Source organism: Somniosus microcephalus, unplaced genomic scaffold (assembly GCF_052327205.1).
Source record: "Somniosus microcephalus isolate GS21.2 unplaced genomic scaffold, FLI_Smic_1.0 unresolved_chr1, whole genome shotgun sequence".
NCBI classification, from domain to species: Eukaryota; Metazoa; Chordata; class Chondrichthyes; order Squaliformes; family Somniosidae; genus Somniosus; species Somniosus microcephalus.
In genome coordinates, this window is record NW_028225179.1 from 65,957,453 (window position 1) to 65,971,178 (window position 13,726).

The 13,726-nt window shown below is 54.6% G+C and overlaps 1 protein-coding gene across 1 annotated transcript in view; it reads left to right on the top strand.

The window, feature by feature from the left end:
- The window catches only part of LOC147095448 (matrix metalloproteinase-17-like), a 99,531-nt gene that overhangs the window by 53,469 nt on the left and 32,336 nt on the right, over positions 1-13,726 (top strand). Inside the window, exon 2 of the mRNA XM_085974593.1 lies at positions 9,360-9,492. Within this exon, the coding sequence (XP_085830719.1) occupies positions 9,360-9,492 (133 nt within the window). The remainder of the gene's footprint in view (positions 1-9,359; positions 9,493-13,726) is intronic.

Consider the following 13,726-nt stretch of genomic DNA (forward strand, 5'->3'; position numbering starts at 1 on the left):
GTTAAAAGCTTACCTGGGACTGCTGAACTATTATAACAGGTTTTTACCAAACTTGTCAACTGTGTTAGCACCTCTTCACAAACTACTGTGCAAGGAGACACCGTGGCAGTGGGGAGAGGAGCAGGGGGTTTCATTTGAACAGTCCAAGAAACTGATGCTGTCGTCGGATGTGCTGGTTCACTACAATGCAGGGAAAGACATCATTCTCTCTTGTGACGCTTCACCTTACGGGGTGGGGGCAGTTCTTTCACACTGCATGGAAGATGGAACTGAAAGACCAATAGGGTTTATGTCTCGAACTCTAACACCAGCGGAAAAAAACTATTCCCAGTTAGACAAAGAGGGGTTAGCAGTAATGTTTGGGTTACAGAGGTTCCACAAGTACATATATGGCCGAAAGTTCACCATATGCACCGATCATAAACCTTTTATCTCTCTTTTCAATGAAATGAAAGCAGTTCCACAGATGGTGTCACCCCGGATCCAGAGGTGGGCCATGACGTTGAGGGCATATGAGTATGGCATCGTCTACAAGGCGGGCAAGTACCATGGGAATGCAGATGCCTTGAGCCGTCTTCCACTGCCAGGCACACCTATCCGTGCAGCTCCAGAGAACAGAGTTTTGATGTTGGAGGACACGGACATGGCAATTGTGACTGTAGAGCAAGTAAGAACATGGACAGGTAAAGATCCAGTACTGTCTAGAGTTCGAGAATATGTGGTGAGGGGATGGCCACAGCATCCGGAAGGGGCTGACTTCACACCCTACATTGTCAGGAAAACAGAGCTGAGTGTGCAGGATGGTTGCGTGTTGTGGGGAGCACGAGTGATTATTCCACAGCCAGCAGGACAGCCTATCCTAGAGCAACTACATCAGTGTCATCCTGGGGTCTCGTGTATGAAAGCCTTGGCTAGGAGTTACTTGTGGTGGCCAAAGCTAGATGAGGAGATAGAAAATCTAGTCAAGACATGCAGCACTTGTCAGGAACACCGGAAGGCACCAGCAGCGGCTCCTCTCCACCCCTGGGAGTGGCCGGATAAACCATGGAGAAGATTGCACTTAGATTATGCGGGTCCATTCATGGGGAAGATGTTCCTCATAATCATTGATGCACATTCCAAATGGATGGATGTTTATCCTGTAAATTATGCTTCCGCCACTACTGCTATAGATTGCCTGCGTCGGAGCTTCAGTAATCAAGGGCTACCGGAGATCGTGGTGAGTGACAATGCCACTTGTTTTGTGAGTACAGAGACAAAAGAGTTCTTGAGAAAAAATGGCATAGAGCAGGTGACCTCGGCCCCATATCATCCATCCTCAAATGGACTTGCGGAGAGAGCCGTACAAGCATTTAAAGAGATGATGAAAAAAAGTGCAGAAGGGAGTTTAGCAGCCAAAGTGTCACGGGTTCTGTTCAGCTACAGAATAACACCTCAATCCACCACAGGACTCTCTCCTGCTGAGATGTTATTAGGTCGTAGACTACGCTCCACTCTTGACCTTGTCCACCCAGACCTAAAAAGGAAAATGGAAAACAGACAAAACAAACAAAAAGAGAACCATGACAAAAGAACAAAGAGCCGAAGTTTTGGAGAAAGAGATGCGATCCTTACCAGGAATTTCAGTTATGGACCCAAGTGGACTCCTGGCTTCATAGACTCAATGACCGGTCCAGTATCATACAAGGTCATGTTGGGTGATGGTAGGGTAGTACGCAGACATGTAGATCAGATACTTACCAGACAAGGGGAAATTGAAATGAAGGTTCCAGATGCAATGGCTGAGGACAGGTTTGTCCCCAGTTATCCAAGTGCATCTGTGGTGCCACCACCAGGGACAGAGACCATTCCACAGGAACCCATTCGTCAAGAGGAAACCATCATTGCAGAGTCTGCTACTCCGAGCACTGCTCAGGAGCAGCTGGTGGTTTCACCACAAACAAGCAGGGACTTTACTGTCAGACGTTCACAAAGGCCTCGCAAGCCACCAGAGAGATTGATACTGACCTGTTAGATTCATCAAGTATGGAACATGGTGAATGGAGACTTCTTATGTGACCCTTAGGAATGGTTGTTTATTAAGAAATTCATACTGAAATCTTAAGTGGGGAGGGATATAGTAAACTGGGATGTCATGATTAAGGTTATCCACCAGGTGGTGCTGTAGCCAATGCTGCTGCTAAGGTCAGGGGTTGCTTCCTGTTAAGGTCAGGGGTTAGCTTCCTGCTAAGGTCAGCAAAGGTGCAATGCCTGGAAGCAGGCCTGCCTGGTTGTCTCGCAGTCATTCAATAAAGTACTCGTATTAATCCTCATACCTCGCCTCTTCGAGTTCCTTGTCTCACTACATGGATTTATCACAGTGGGGTAGTGGGATTAATTTTTCAGGATTGAAACGAGCATCTTAGCGTCTCTGAATTCGTAGACCCACAACTACATCCGGACGAACAGAGTTGTACTGGCTGGGAGTGTGATCGCGGTAAACTAACCCTCCTCGTCCGTCTTGACTTTTCTGCAGCCGTTGACATGGTTGACCACTCCATCCTTCTCCAACGCCTCTCCACCGTCGCTCAGCTAGGCGGGACTACACTCGCCTGGTTCCATCCTTATCCATCAAACCATAGCCAGAGAATCACCTGCAATGTCTTCCCTTCCCACCCCTGCATCATTACCTCTGGTGTCCCCCCAAGGATCTATCCTTGCCCCCTCCTATTTATCATCTCCATGTTGCCTCTCGGCGACATCATCAGAAGACACAATTTCAGGTTCCACGTATCCCAGAGATCTCGGAGGCTTGTAGGACTGGAGAGATTTAGGGAGGGAATTCTCAAAACACAGCGTCAGTTTCCACGTGTACGCTGACAACACCCAGCTCTACCTCACCACCTCTTCTCTCGACCCCTCCACTGTCTCTACATTGTCAGACTGCTTGTCCGACATCCAGTCCTGGATGAGCAGAAATTTTCTCCAACTAAATATTGGGAAGACGAAAGCCATTTTTTCGGTCCCCACCACAGACTCCGTTCCCTAGCCACTGACTCCATCCCTCTCCCTAACATCTGTCTGAGGCTGAACCTCACTGTTCGCAACCTTGGTGTCATATTTGACCCTGAGATGAGCTTCCGACCACATATCCGCAGCATCACTAAGACCGCCTATTTCCACCTCCGTAACATCGCCCGTCTCCGCCCTTGCCTCAGCTCATCCGCTGCTGAAACCCTCATCCATGCCTTTGTTACCTCTAGACTTGACTATTATAACGCACTCCTGGCCGGTCTCCCATGTTCTACCCTACGTAAACTTGAGCTCATTCAAAACTCGGCTGCCTGTGTCCTAACTCGCACCAAGTCCCGTTCACCCATCACCCCCTGTGCTCGCTGACCTACATTGGCTCCCGGTTAAGCAATGCCTCGATTTCAAAATGTTTTCAAATCCCTCCATGGCCATTGCCCCCTCCCTATCTCTGTAATCTCCTCCAGCCTTACAACCCACCCCCCACCCCACCCCACCCCACCCCCCCGCTGAGATATCTGCGCTGCTCCAATTCTGGCCTCTTGCACATCTTCGATCTTCATTGCTCCACCATTGGCGGCCATGCTTTCAGCTGCCTTCTGCTCCCTCCCTAAACCGATCCCCTTCTTAACTTCTCTCTTTCCTCCTTTAAGGCGCTCCTTCAAACCTACCTGTTTGACCAAGCTTTTGGTCACCTGTCCTCATATCTCCCAAAATGGCACAGAATCAAATTTTGTTTGTTAATCGCTCCTGAGAAGCGCCTTGGGACATTTTAATACGTTAAAGGCGCTGTATCAATTAAATATGTTGTTGTTATACAAGTCACAGTAACATTTGTTGGAAGTGTGACTGACACTGGGTTTTATCGGTCAGTGAGACACTGGTTGGGAGTGTGACTGACACTGGGTTCTATCGGTCAATGAGACACTGGTTGGGAGTGTGATTGACACTGGGTTCTACCGGTCAGTGAGACATTGGTTGGAAGTGTGACTGACACTGGGTTTTACCGGTCAGTGAGACACTGGCTGGGAGTGTGACTGACACTGGGATTTGCCGGTCAGTGAGACACTGGTTGGGAGTGTGACTGACACTGGGTTCTTCTGGTCAGTGAGACACTGGTTGGGAGTGTGACTGACACTGGGTTTTACCGGTCAGTGAGACACTGGTTGGGAGTGTGACTGAAACTGGTTTTACCGGTCAGTGAGACACTGGTTGGGAGTGTGACTGACACTGGGTTTTACTGGTCAGTGAGACACTGGTTGGGAGTGTGACTGACACTGGGTTCTATCGGTCAGTGAGACACTGGTTGGGAGTGTGACTGACACTGGGTTCTACCGGTCAGTGAGACACTGGGTGGGAGTCTGACTGACACTGGGTTCTATCGGTCAGTGAGACACTGGTTGGGAGTGTGACTGACACTGGGTTCTATCGGTCAGTGAGACACTGGTTGGGAGTGTGACTGACACTGGGTTCTATCGGTCAGTCAGACACTGGTTGGGAGTGTGACTGACACTGGGTTTTACCGGTCAGTGAGACACTGGTTGGGAGTGTGACTGACACTGGGTTCTATCGGTCAGTGAGACACTGGTTGGGAGTGTGACTGACACTGGGTTCTATCGGTCAGTGAGACACTGGTTGGGAGTGTGACTGACACTGGGTTCTATCGGTCAGTGAGACACTGGTTGGGAGTGTGACTGACACTGGGTTCTATCGGTCAGTGAGACACTGGTTGGAAGTGTGACTGACACTGGGTTCAATCGGTCAGTGAGACACTGGTTGGGAGTGTGACTGACACTGGGTTCTATCGGTCAGTGAGACACTGGTTGGGAGTGTGACTGACACTGGGTTCTATCGGTCAGTGAGACACTGGTTGGGAGTGTGACTGACACTGGGTTCTATCGGTCAGTGAGACACTGGCTGGGAGTGTGACTGACACTGGGTTTACCGGTCAGTGAGACACTGGTTGGGAGTGTGACTGACACTGGGTTCTATCGGTCAGTGAGACACTGGTTGGGAGTGTGACTGACACTGGGTTTTACCGGTCAGTGAGACACTGGTTGGGAGTGTGACTGACACTGGGATCTATCGGTCAGTGAGACACTGGTTGGGAGTGTGACTGACACTGGGTTTTACCGGTCAGTGAGACACTGGTTGGGAGTGTGACTGACACTGGGTTCTATCGGTCAGTGAGACACTGGTTGGGAGTGTGACTGACACTGGGCTCTACCGATCAGTGAGACACTGGTTGGGAGTGTGACTGACACTGGGTTCTATCGGTCAGTGAGACACTGGTTGGGAGTGTGACTGACACTGGGTTTTACCGGTCAGTGAGACACTGGTTGGGAGTGTGACTGAGACTGGGTTCTATCGGTCAGTGAGACACTGGTTGGGAGTGTGACTGACACTGGGTTTTACCGGTCAGTGAGACACTGGTTGGAAGTGTGACTGACACTGGGTTCTACCGGTCAGTGAGACACTGGTTGGAAGTGTGACTGACACTGGGTTTTACCGGTCAGTGAGACACTGGTTGGGAGTGTGACTGACATTGGGTTTTACCGGTCAGTGAGACACTGGTTGGGAGTGTGACTGACACTGGGTTTTGCTGGTCAGTGAGACACTGGTTGGAAGTGTGACTGACACTGGGTTCTATCGGTCAGTGAGACACTGGTTGGGAGTGTGACTGACACTGGGTTTTACCGGTCAGTGAGACACTGGTTGGGAGTGTGACTGACACTGGGTTTTACTGGTCAGTGAGACACTGGTTGGGAGTGTGACTGACACTGGGTTCTACTGGTCAGTGAGACACTGGTTGGGAGTGTGACTGACACTGGGTTTTACTGGTCAGTGAGACACTGTTTGGAAGTGTGATTGACACTGGGTTCTACTGGTCAGTGAGACACTGGTTGGGAGTGTGACTGACACTGGGTTCTATCGGTCAGTGAGACACTGGTTGGGAGTGTGACTGACACTGGGTTTTACCGGTCACTGAGACACTGGTTGGGAGTGTGACTGACACTGGGTTTTACCGGTCAGTGAGGCACTGGTTGGGAGTGTGACTGACACTGGGTTCTACTGGTCAGTGAGACACTGGTTGGGAGTGTGCCTGACACTGGGTTCTATCGGTCAGTAAGACACTGGTTGGGAGTGTGACTGACACCGGGTTTACCGGTCAGTGAGACACTGGTTGGGAGTGTGACTGACACTGGGTTCTATCGGTCAGTGAGACACTGGTTGGGAGTGTGACTGACACTGGGTTCTATCAGTCAGTGAGACACTGGTTGGGAGTGTGACTGACACTGGGTTTTACCGGTCAGTGAGACACTGGTTGGGAGTGTGACTGACACTGGGTTCTACCGGTCAGTGAGACATTGGTTGGGAGTGTGACTGACACTGGGTTTTACCGGTCAGTGAGACACTGGTTGGGAGTGTGACTGACACTGGGTTCTATCGGTCAGTGAGACACTGGTTGGGAGTATGACTGACACTGGGTTCTATCGGTCAGTGAGACACTGGTTGGGAGTGTGACTGACACTGGGTTTTACCGGTCAGTGAGACACTGGTTGGGAGTGTGACTGACACTGGGTTCTATCGGTCAGTGAGACACTGGTTGGGAGTGTGACTGACACTGGGTTCTATCGGTCAGTGAGACACTGGTTGGGAGTGTGACTGACACTGGGTTCTATCGGTCAGTGAGACACTGGTTGGGAGTGTGACTGACACTGGGTTCTACCGGTCAGTGAGACACTGGTTGGGAGTGTGACTGACACTGGGTTCTATCGGTCAGTGAGACACTGGTTGGGAGTGTGACTGACACTGGGTTCTACTGGTCAGTGAGACACTGGTTGGGAGTGTGACTGACACTGGGTTCTACTGGTCAGTGAGACACTGGTTGGGAGTGTGACTGACACTGGGTTTTACTGGTCAGTGAGTCACTGGTTGGGAGTGTGACTGACACTGGGTTTTACCGGTCAGTGAGACACTGGTTGGGAGTGTGACTGACACTGGGTTCTATCGGTCAGTGAGACACTGGTTGGGACTGTGACTGACACTGGGTTTTACTGGTCAGTGAGACACTGGTTGGGAGTGTGACTGACACTGGGTTCTACCGGTCAGTGAGACACTGGTTGGGAGTGTAACTGACACTGGGTTTTACTGGTCAGTGAGACACTGGTTGGGAGTGTGACTGACACTGGGTTCTATCGGTCAGTGAGGCCCTGTTTGGGAGTGTGACTGACACTGTGTTCTATCGGTCAGTGAGACACTGGTTGGGACTGTGACTGACACTGGGTTTTACCGGTCAGTGAGACACTGGTTGGGAGTGTGACTGACACTGGGTTCTATCGGTCAGTGAGACACTGGTTGGGACTGTGACTGACACTGGGTTTTACCGGTCAGTGAGACACTGGTTGGGAGTGTGACTGACACTGGGTTCTATCGGTCAGTGAGACACTGGTTGGGAGTGTGACTGACACTGCGTTTTACCGGTCAGTGAGACACTGGTTGGAAGTGTGACTGACACTGGTTTTTACCGGTCAGTGAGACACTGGTTGGGAGTGTGACTGACACTGGATTTTACCGGTCAGTGAGATACTGGTTGGGAGTGTGACTGACACTGGGTTCTACCGGTCAGTGAGACACTGGTTGGGAGTGTGACTGACACTGGGTTTTACCGGTCAGTGAGACACTGGTTGGGAGTGTGACTGACACTGGGTTTTACCGGTCAGTGAGACACTGGTTGGGAGTGTGACTGACACTGGGTTCTACCGGTCAGTGAGACACTGGTTGGGAGTGTGACTGACACTGGGTTCTATCGGTCAGTGAGACACTGGTTGGGAGTGTGACTGACACTGGGTTTTACCAGTCAGTGAGACACTGGTTGGGAGTGTGACTGACACTGGGTTCTATCGGTCAGTGAGACACTGGTTGGGAGTGTGACTGACACTGGGTTCTATCGGTCAGTGAGACACTGGTTGGGAGTGTGACTGACACTGGGTTTTACTGGTCAGTGAGACACTGGTTGGGAGTGTGACTGACACTGGGTTATTTCGGTCAGTGAGACACTGGTTGGGAGTGTGACTGACACTGGGTTTTACCGGTCAGTGAGACACTGGTTGGGAGTGTGACTGACACTGGGTTTTACCAGTCAGTGAGACACTGGTTGGGAGTGTGACTGACACTGGGTTCTATCGGTCAGTGAGACACTGGTTGGGAGTGTGACTGACACTGGGTTTTACCGGTCATTGAGACACTGGTTGGGAGTGTGACTGACACTGGGTTCTCCTGGTCAGTGAGACACTGGTTGGGAGTGTGACTGACACTGGGTTCTATCGGTGAGTGAGACACTGGTTGGGAGTGTGACTGACACTGGGTTTTACCGGTCAGTGAGACACTGGTTGGGAGTGTGACTGACACTGGGTTCTATCGGTCAGTGAGACATTGGTTGGGAGTGTGACTGACACTGGGTTTTACCGGTCAGTGAGACACTGGTTGGGAGTGTGACTGACACTGGGTTTTACCGGTCAGTGAGACGCTGGTTGGGAGTGTGACTGACACTGGGTTCTATCGGTCAGTGAGACACTGGTTGGGAGTGTGACTGACTCTGGGTTTTACCGGTCAGTGAGACACTGGTTGGGAGTATGACTGACACTGGGTTCTATCGGTCAGTGAGACACTGGTTGGGAGTGTGACTGACACTGGGTTCTATCGGTCAGTGAGACACTGGTTGGGAGTGTGACTGACACTGGGTTCTATCGGTCAGTGAGACACTGGTTGGGAGTGTGACTGACACTGGGTTCTACTGGTCAGTGGGACACTGGTTGGGAGTGTGACTGACACTGGGTTCTATTGGTCAGTGAGACACTGGTTGGGAGTGTGACTGACACTGGGTTCTGCTGGTCAGTGAGACACTGGTTGGGAGTGTGACTGACACTGGGTTCTATCGGTCAGTGAGACACTGGTTGGGAGTGTGACTGACACTGGGTTCTACTGGTCAGTGAGACACTGGTTGGGAGTGTGACTGTCACTGGGTTCTACTGGTCAGTGAGACACTGGTTGGGAGTGTGACTGACACTGAGTTATACCGGTCACTGTGAGACACTGGTTGGGAGTGTGACTGACACTGAGTTATACCGGTCACTGTGAGACATTGGTTTGGGAGTGTGACTGACACTGGGTTATTTCGGTCAGTGAGACACTGGTTGGGAGTGTGACTGAAACTGGGTTCTATCGGTCAGTGAGACACTGGTTGGGAGTGTGACTGACACTGGGTTCTATCGGTCAGTGAGACACTGGTTGGGAGTGTGACTGACACTGAGTTATACCGGTGACAGCTGACTGTTGCTCTCTTACAGGATTGGCTGAGCCGGTACGGTTACCTGCCGCCCCCAGACCCGCTGACGGGCCAGCTGCAGACCCTGCAGGGCCTGACCGATGCCATCAAATCCATGCAGCGGTTTGCCGGCATTCAGGAGACGGGAAATCTCGGTAAGAGGCCGGAAGAGGCGAAGCTTGCCGCGGAGATTAGGGGCGAAAGGGCAGAGGGCACAGGATGACAGGGGGAGAGTGAGGTGGGGGAAGGAAGGGCATTGATGTCCCAAAGTGGAGGAGGAGAGTGCACACGGGAGTTGAGGATGCGGAGGATTGATGGAATGGGAAAAGCGGAAGTGAGGAGATAGCCCGGGAGAAGAGTTGCTAATTTTAAGTGCAGCGACAGTAGTTATAGCAGGCAGCCAAATTGCACATAGTGAGATCCCACCAACAGCAACCGAGCTCAATGTCCCAGTTAATCTGGTTTTTGGTGATGTTGGTTGAGGGTGGAATGTTGGCCGCTGGACACCGGGGAAAACTCACCAGCTCTTTTGCCAATAGTGGGAACATCTACAACAGATGGGGAGCTCAGTTTAACGTCTCATCCAAAAGAGGGCAACGCGACAGTGCGGCGCTCCCTCAGTACTGCCCCTCCGACAGTGCAGCGCTCAATCAGTATTGCCCCTCCGACAGTGCAGCGCTCCCTCAGTACAGAATCTCCGATAGTGCAGCGCTCGCTCAGTACTGACCCTCCGACAGTGCAGCGCTCCCTCAGTACAGAATCTCCGATAATGCAGCGCTCGCTCAGTACTGACCCTCCGACAGTGCGGCGCTCCCTCAGTACAGAATCTCCGACAGTGCGGCGCTCCCTCAGTACTGCCCCTCCGACAGTGCAGCGCTCGCTCAGTACAGAATCTCCGATAATGCAGCGCTCGCTCAGTACTGACCCTCCGACAGTGCGGCGCTCCCTCAGTACTGCCCCTCCGACAGTGCAGCGCTCCCTCAGTACAGAATCTCCGATAATGCAGCGCTCACTCAGTACTGACCCTCCGACAGTGCGGCGCTCCCTCAGTACTGCACCTCCGACAGTGCGGCGCTCCCTCAGTACTGCCCCTCCGACAGTGCAGCGCTCCCTCAGTACAGAATCTCCGATAATGCAGCGCTCGCTCAGTACTGCCCCTCCGACAGTCTGGCGCTCCCTCAGTACTGACCCTCCGACAGTGCAGCACTCCCTCAGTACTGACCCTCCGACAGTGCAGCGCTCCCTCAGTACTGACCCTCCGACAGTGCGGCGCACCCTCAGTACTGCCCCTCCGACAGTGCGGCGCTCCCTCAGTACTGACCCTCCGACAGTGCAGCGCTCAATCAGTACTGCCCCTCCGACAGTGCGGCACTCCCTCAGTACTGCCCCTCCGACAGTGTGGTGCTCCCTCAGTACTGCCCCTCCGACAGTGCAGCGCTCCCTCAGTACAGAATCTCCGATAATGCAGCGCTCGCTCAGTACTGACCCTCCGACAGTGCGGCGCACCCTCAGTACTGCCCCTCCGACAGTGCGGCGCTCCCTCAGTACTGACCCTCCGACAGTGCAGCGCTCAATCAGTACTGCCCCTCCGACAGTGTGGTGCTCCCTCAGTACTGCCCCTCCGACAGTGCAGCGCTCCCTCAGTACTGAATCTCCGATAGTGCAGCGCTCCCTCAGTACTGCCCCTCCGACAGTGCGGCGCTCACTCAGTACTGCCCCTCCGACAGTGCAGCGCTAACTCAGTACTGCCTCTCCGACAGTGCGGTGCTCACTCAGTACTGCCCCTCCGACAGTGTGGTGCTCCCTCAGTACTGCCACTCCGACAGTGCAGCACTCCCTCAGTACTGCCCCTCCGACAGTGCGGCGCTCACTCAGTACTGCCCCTCCGACAGTGCGGTGCTCACTCAGTACTGCCCCTCCGACAGTGTGGTGCTCCCTCAGTACTGCCACTCCGACAGTGCAGCACTCCCTCAGTACAGCCCCTCCGACAGTGCGGCGCTCCGTCAGTAAAGCCCCACCGACAATGCGGCGCACCCTCAGTACTGCCCCTCCAAAAGTGCAGCGCTCCCTCAGTACTGCCCCTCCGACAGTGTGGCGCTCCCTCAGTACTGACCCTCCGACAGTGCAGCACTCCCTCAGTACTGACCCTCCGACAGTGCAGCGCTCCCTCAGTACTGACCCTCCGACAGTGCGGCGCACCCTCAGTACTGCCCCTCCGACAGTGCGGCGCTCCCTCAGTACTGACCCTCCGACAGTGCAGCGCTCAATCAGTACTGCCCCTCCGACAGTGCGGCACTCCCTCAGTACTGCCCCTCCGACAGTGTGGTGCTCCCTCAGTACTGCCCCTCCGACAGTGCAGCGCTCCCTCAGTACAGAATCTCCGATAATGCAGCGCTCGCTCAGTACTGACCCTCCGACAGTGCGGCGCACCCTCAGTACTGCCCCTCCGACAGTGCGGCGCTCCCTCAGTACTGACCCTCCGACAGTGCAGCGCTCAATCAGTACTGCCCCTCCGACAGTGTGGTGCTCCCTCAGTACTGCCCCTCCGACAGTGCAGCGCTCCCTCAGTACTGAATCTCCAATAGTGCAGCGCTCCCTCAGTACTGCCCCTCCGACAGTGCGGCGCTCACTCAGTACTGCCCCTCCGACAGTGCAGCGCTAACTCAGTACTGCCCCTCCGACAGTGCGGTGCTCACTCAGTACTGCCCCTCCGACAGTGTGGTGCTCCCTCAGTACTGCCACTCCGACAGTGCAGCACTCCCTCAGTACTGCCCCTCCGACAGTGCGGCGCTCACTCAGTACTGCCCCTCCGACAGTGCGGTGCTCACTCAGTACTGCCCCTCCGACAGTGTGGTGCTCCCTCAGTACTGCCACTCCGACAGTGCAGCACTCCCTCAGTACAGCCCCTCCGACAGTGCGGCGCTCCGTCAGTAAAGCCCCACCGACAATGCGGCGCACCCTCAGTACTGCCCCTCCAAAAGTGCAGCGCTCCCTCAGTACTGCCCCTCCGACAGTGCGGCGCTCCCTCAGTACTGAATCTCCGATAGTGCAGCGCTCCCTCAGTACTGCCCCTCCGACAGTGCGGCGCTCACTCAGTACTGCCCCTCCGACAGTGCAGTGCTAACTCAGTACTGCCCCTCCGACAGTGCAGTGCTCACTCAGTACTGCCCCTCCGACAGTGTGGTGCTCCCTCAGTACTGCCACTCCGACAGTGCAGCACTCCCTCAGTACTGCCCCTCCGACAGTGCGGCGCTCACTCAGTACTGCCCCTCCGACAGTGCGGTGCTCACTCAGTACTGCCCCTCCGACAGTGTGGTGCTCCCTCAGTACTGCCACTCCGACAGTGCGGCACTCCGTCAGTAAAGCCCCACCGACAATGCGGCGCACCCTCAGTACTGCCCCTCCAAAAGTGCAGCGCTCCCTCAGTACTGCCCCTCCGACAGTGCGGCGCTCCCTCAGTACTGCCCCTCCGACAGTGCAGCGCTCCCTCAGTACTGCCCCTCCGACAGTGCGGCGCTCCCTCAGTACTGCCCCTCCGACAGTGCAGCGCTCCCTCAGTACTGCCGCTCCGACAGTGCGGCGCTCCCTCAGTACTTCCCCGCCGACAGTGTGGCGCTCAATCAGTACTGCCCCTCCGACAGTGCAGCTCACCCTCAGTACTGCTCCTCCGAAAGTGTGGCGCTCCCTCAGTACTGCCACTCCGACAGTGCGGTGCTCCCTCAGTACTGCCCCTCCGACAGTGCAGTGCTCCCTCAGTACTGAATCTCCGATAGTGCAGCGCTCCCTCAGTAGTGCCCCTCCGACAGTGCGGCGCTCACTCAGTACTGCCCCTCCGACAGTGCAGCGCTGACTCAGTACTGCCCCTCCGACAGTGCGGTGCTCACTCAGTACTGCCCCTCCGACAGTGTGGTGCTCCCTCAGTACAGCCACTCCGACAGTGCAGCACTCCCTCAGTACTGCCCCTCCGACAGTGCGGCGCTCACTCAGTACTGCCCCTCCGACAGTGCAGCAATCTCTCAGTACTGCCCCTCCAACAGTGCGGCACTCCCTCAGTACAGCCCCTCTGACAGTGCGGCGCTCCGTCAGTAAAGCCCCACCGACAATGCGGCGCACCCTCAGTACTGCCCCTCCAAAAGTGCGGCGCTCCCTCAGTACTGCCCCTCCGACAGTGCAGCGCTCCCTCAGTACTGCCGCTCCGACAGTGCGGCGCTCCCACAGTGCTGCCCCTCCGACAGTGCGGCGCTCCCTCAGTACTGCCCCACCAAAAGTGCAGCTCTCCCTCAGTATTGCCCCTCTGACAGTGCAGCGCTCCCTCAGTCCTGCCCCTCTGACAGTGCAGCGCTCCCTCAGTACTGCCCCTCGGACTGTGCAGCGCTCCATCAGTACTGC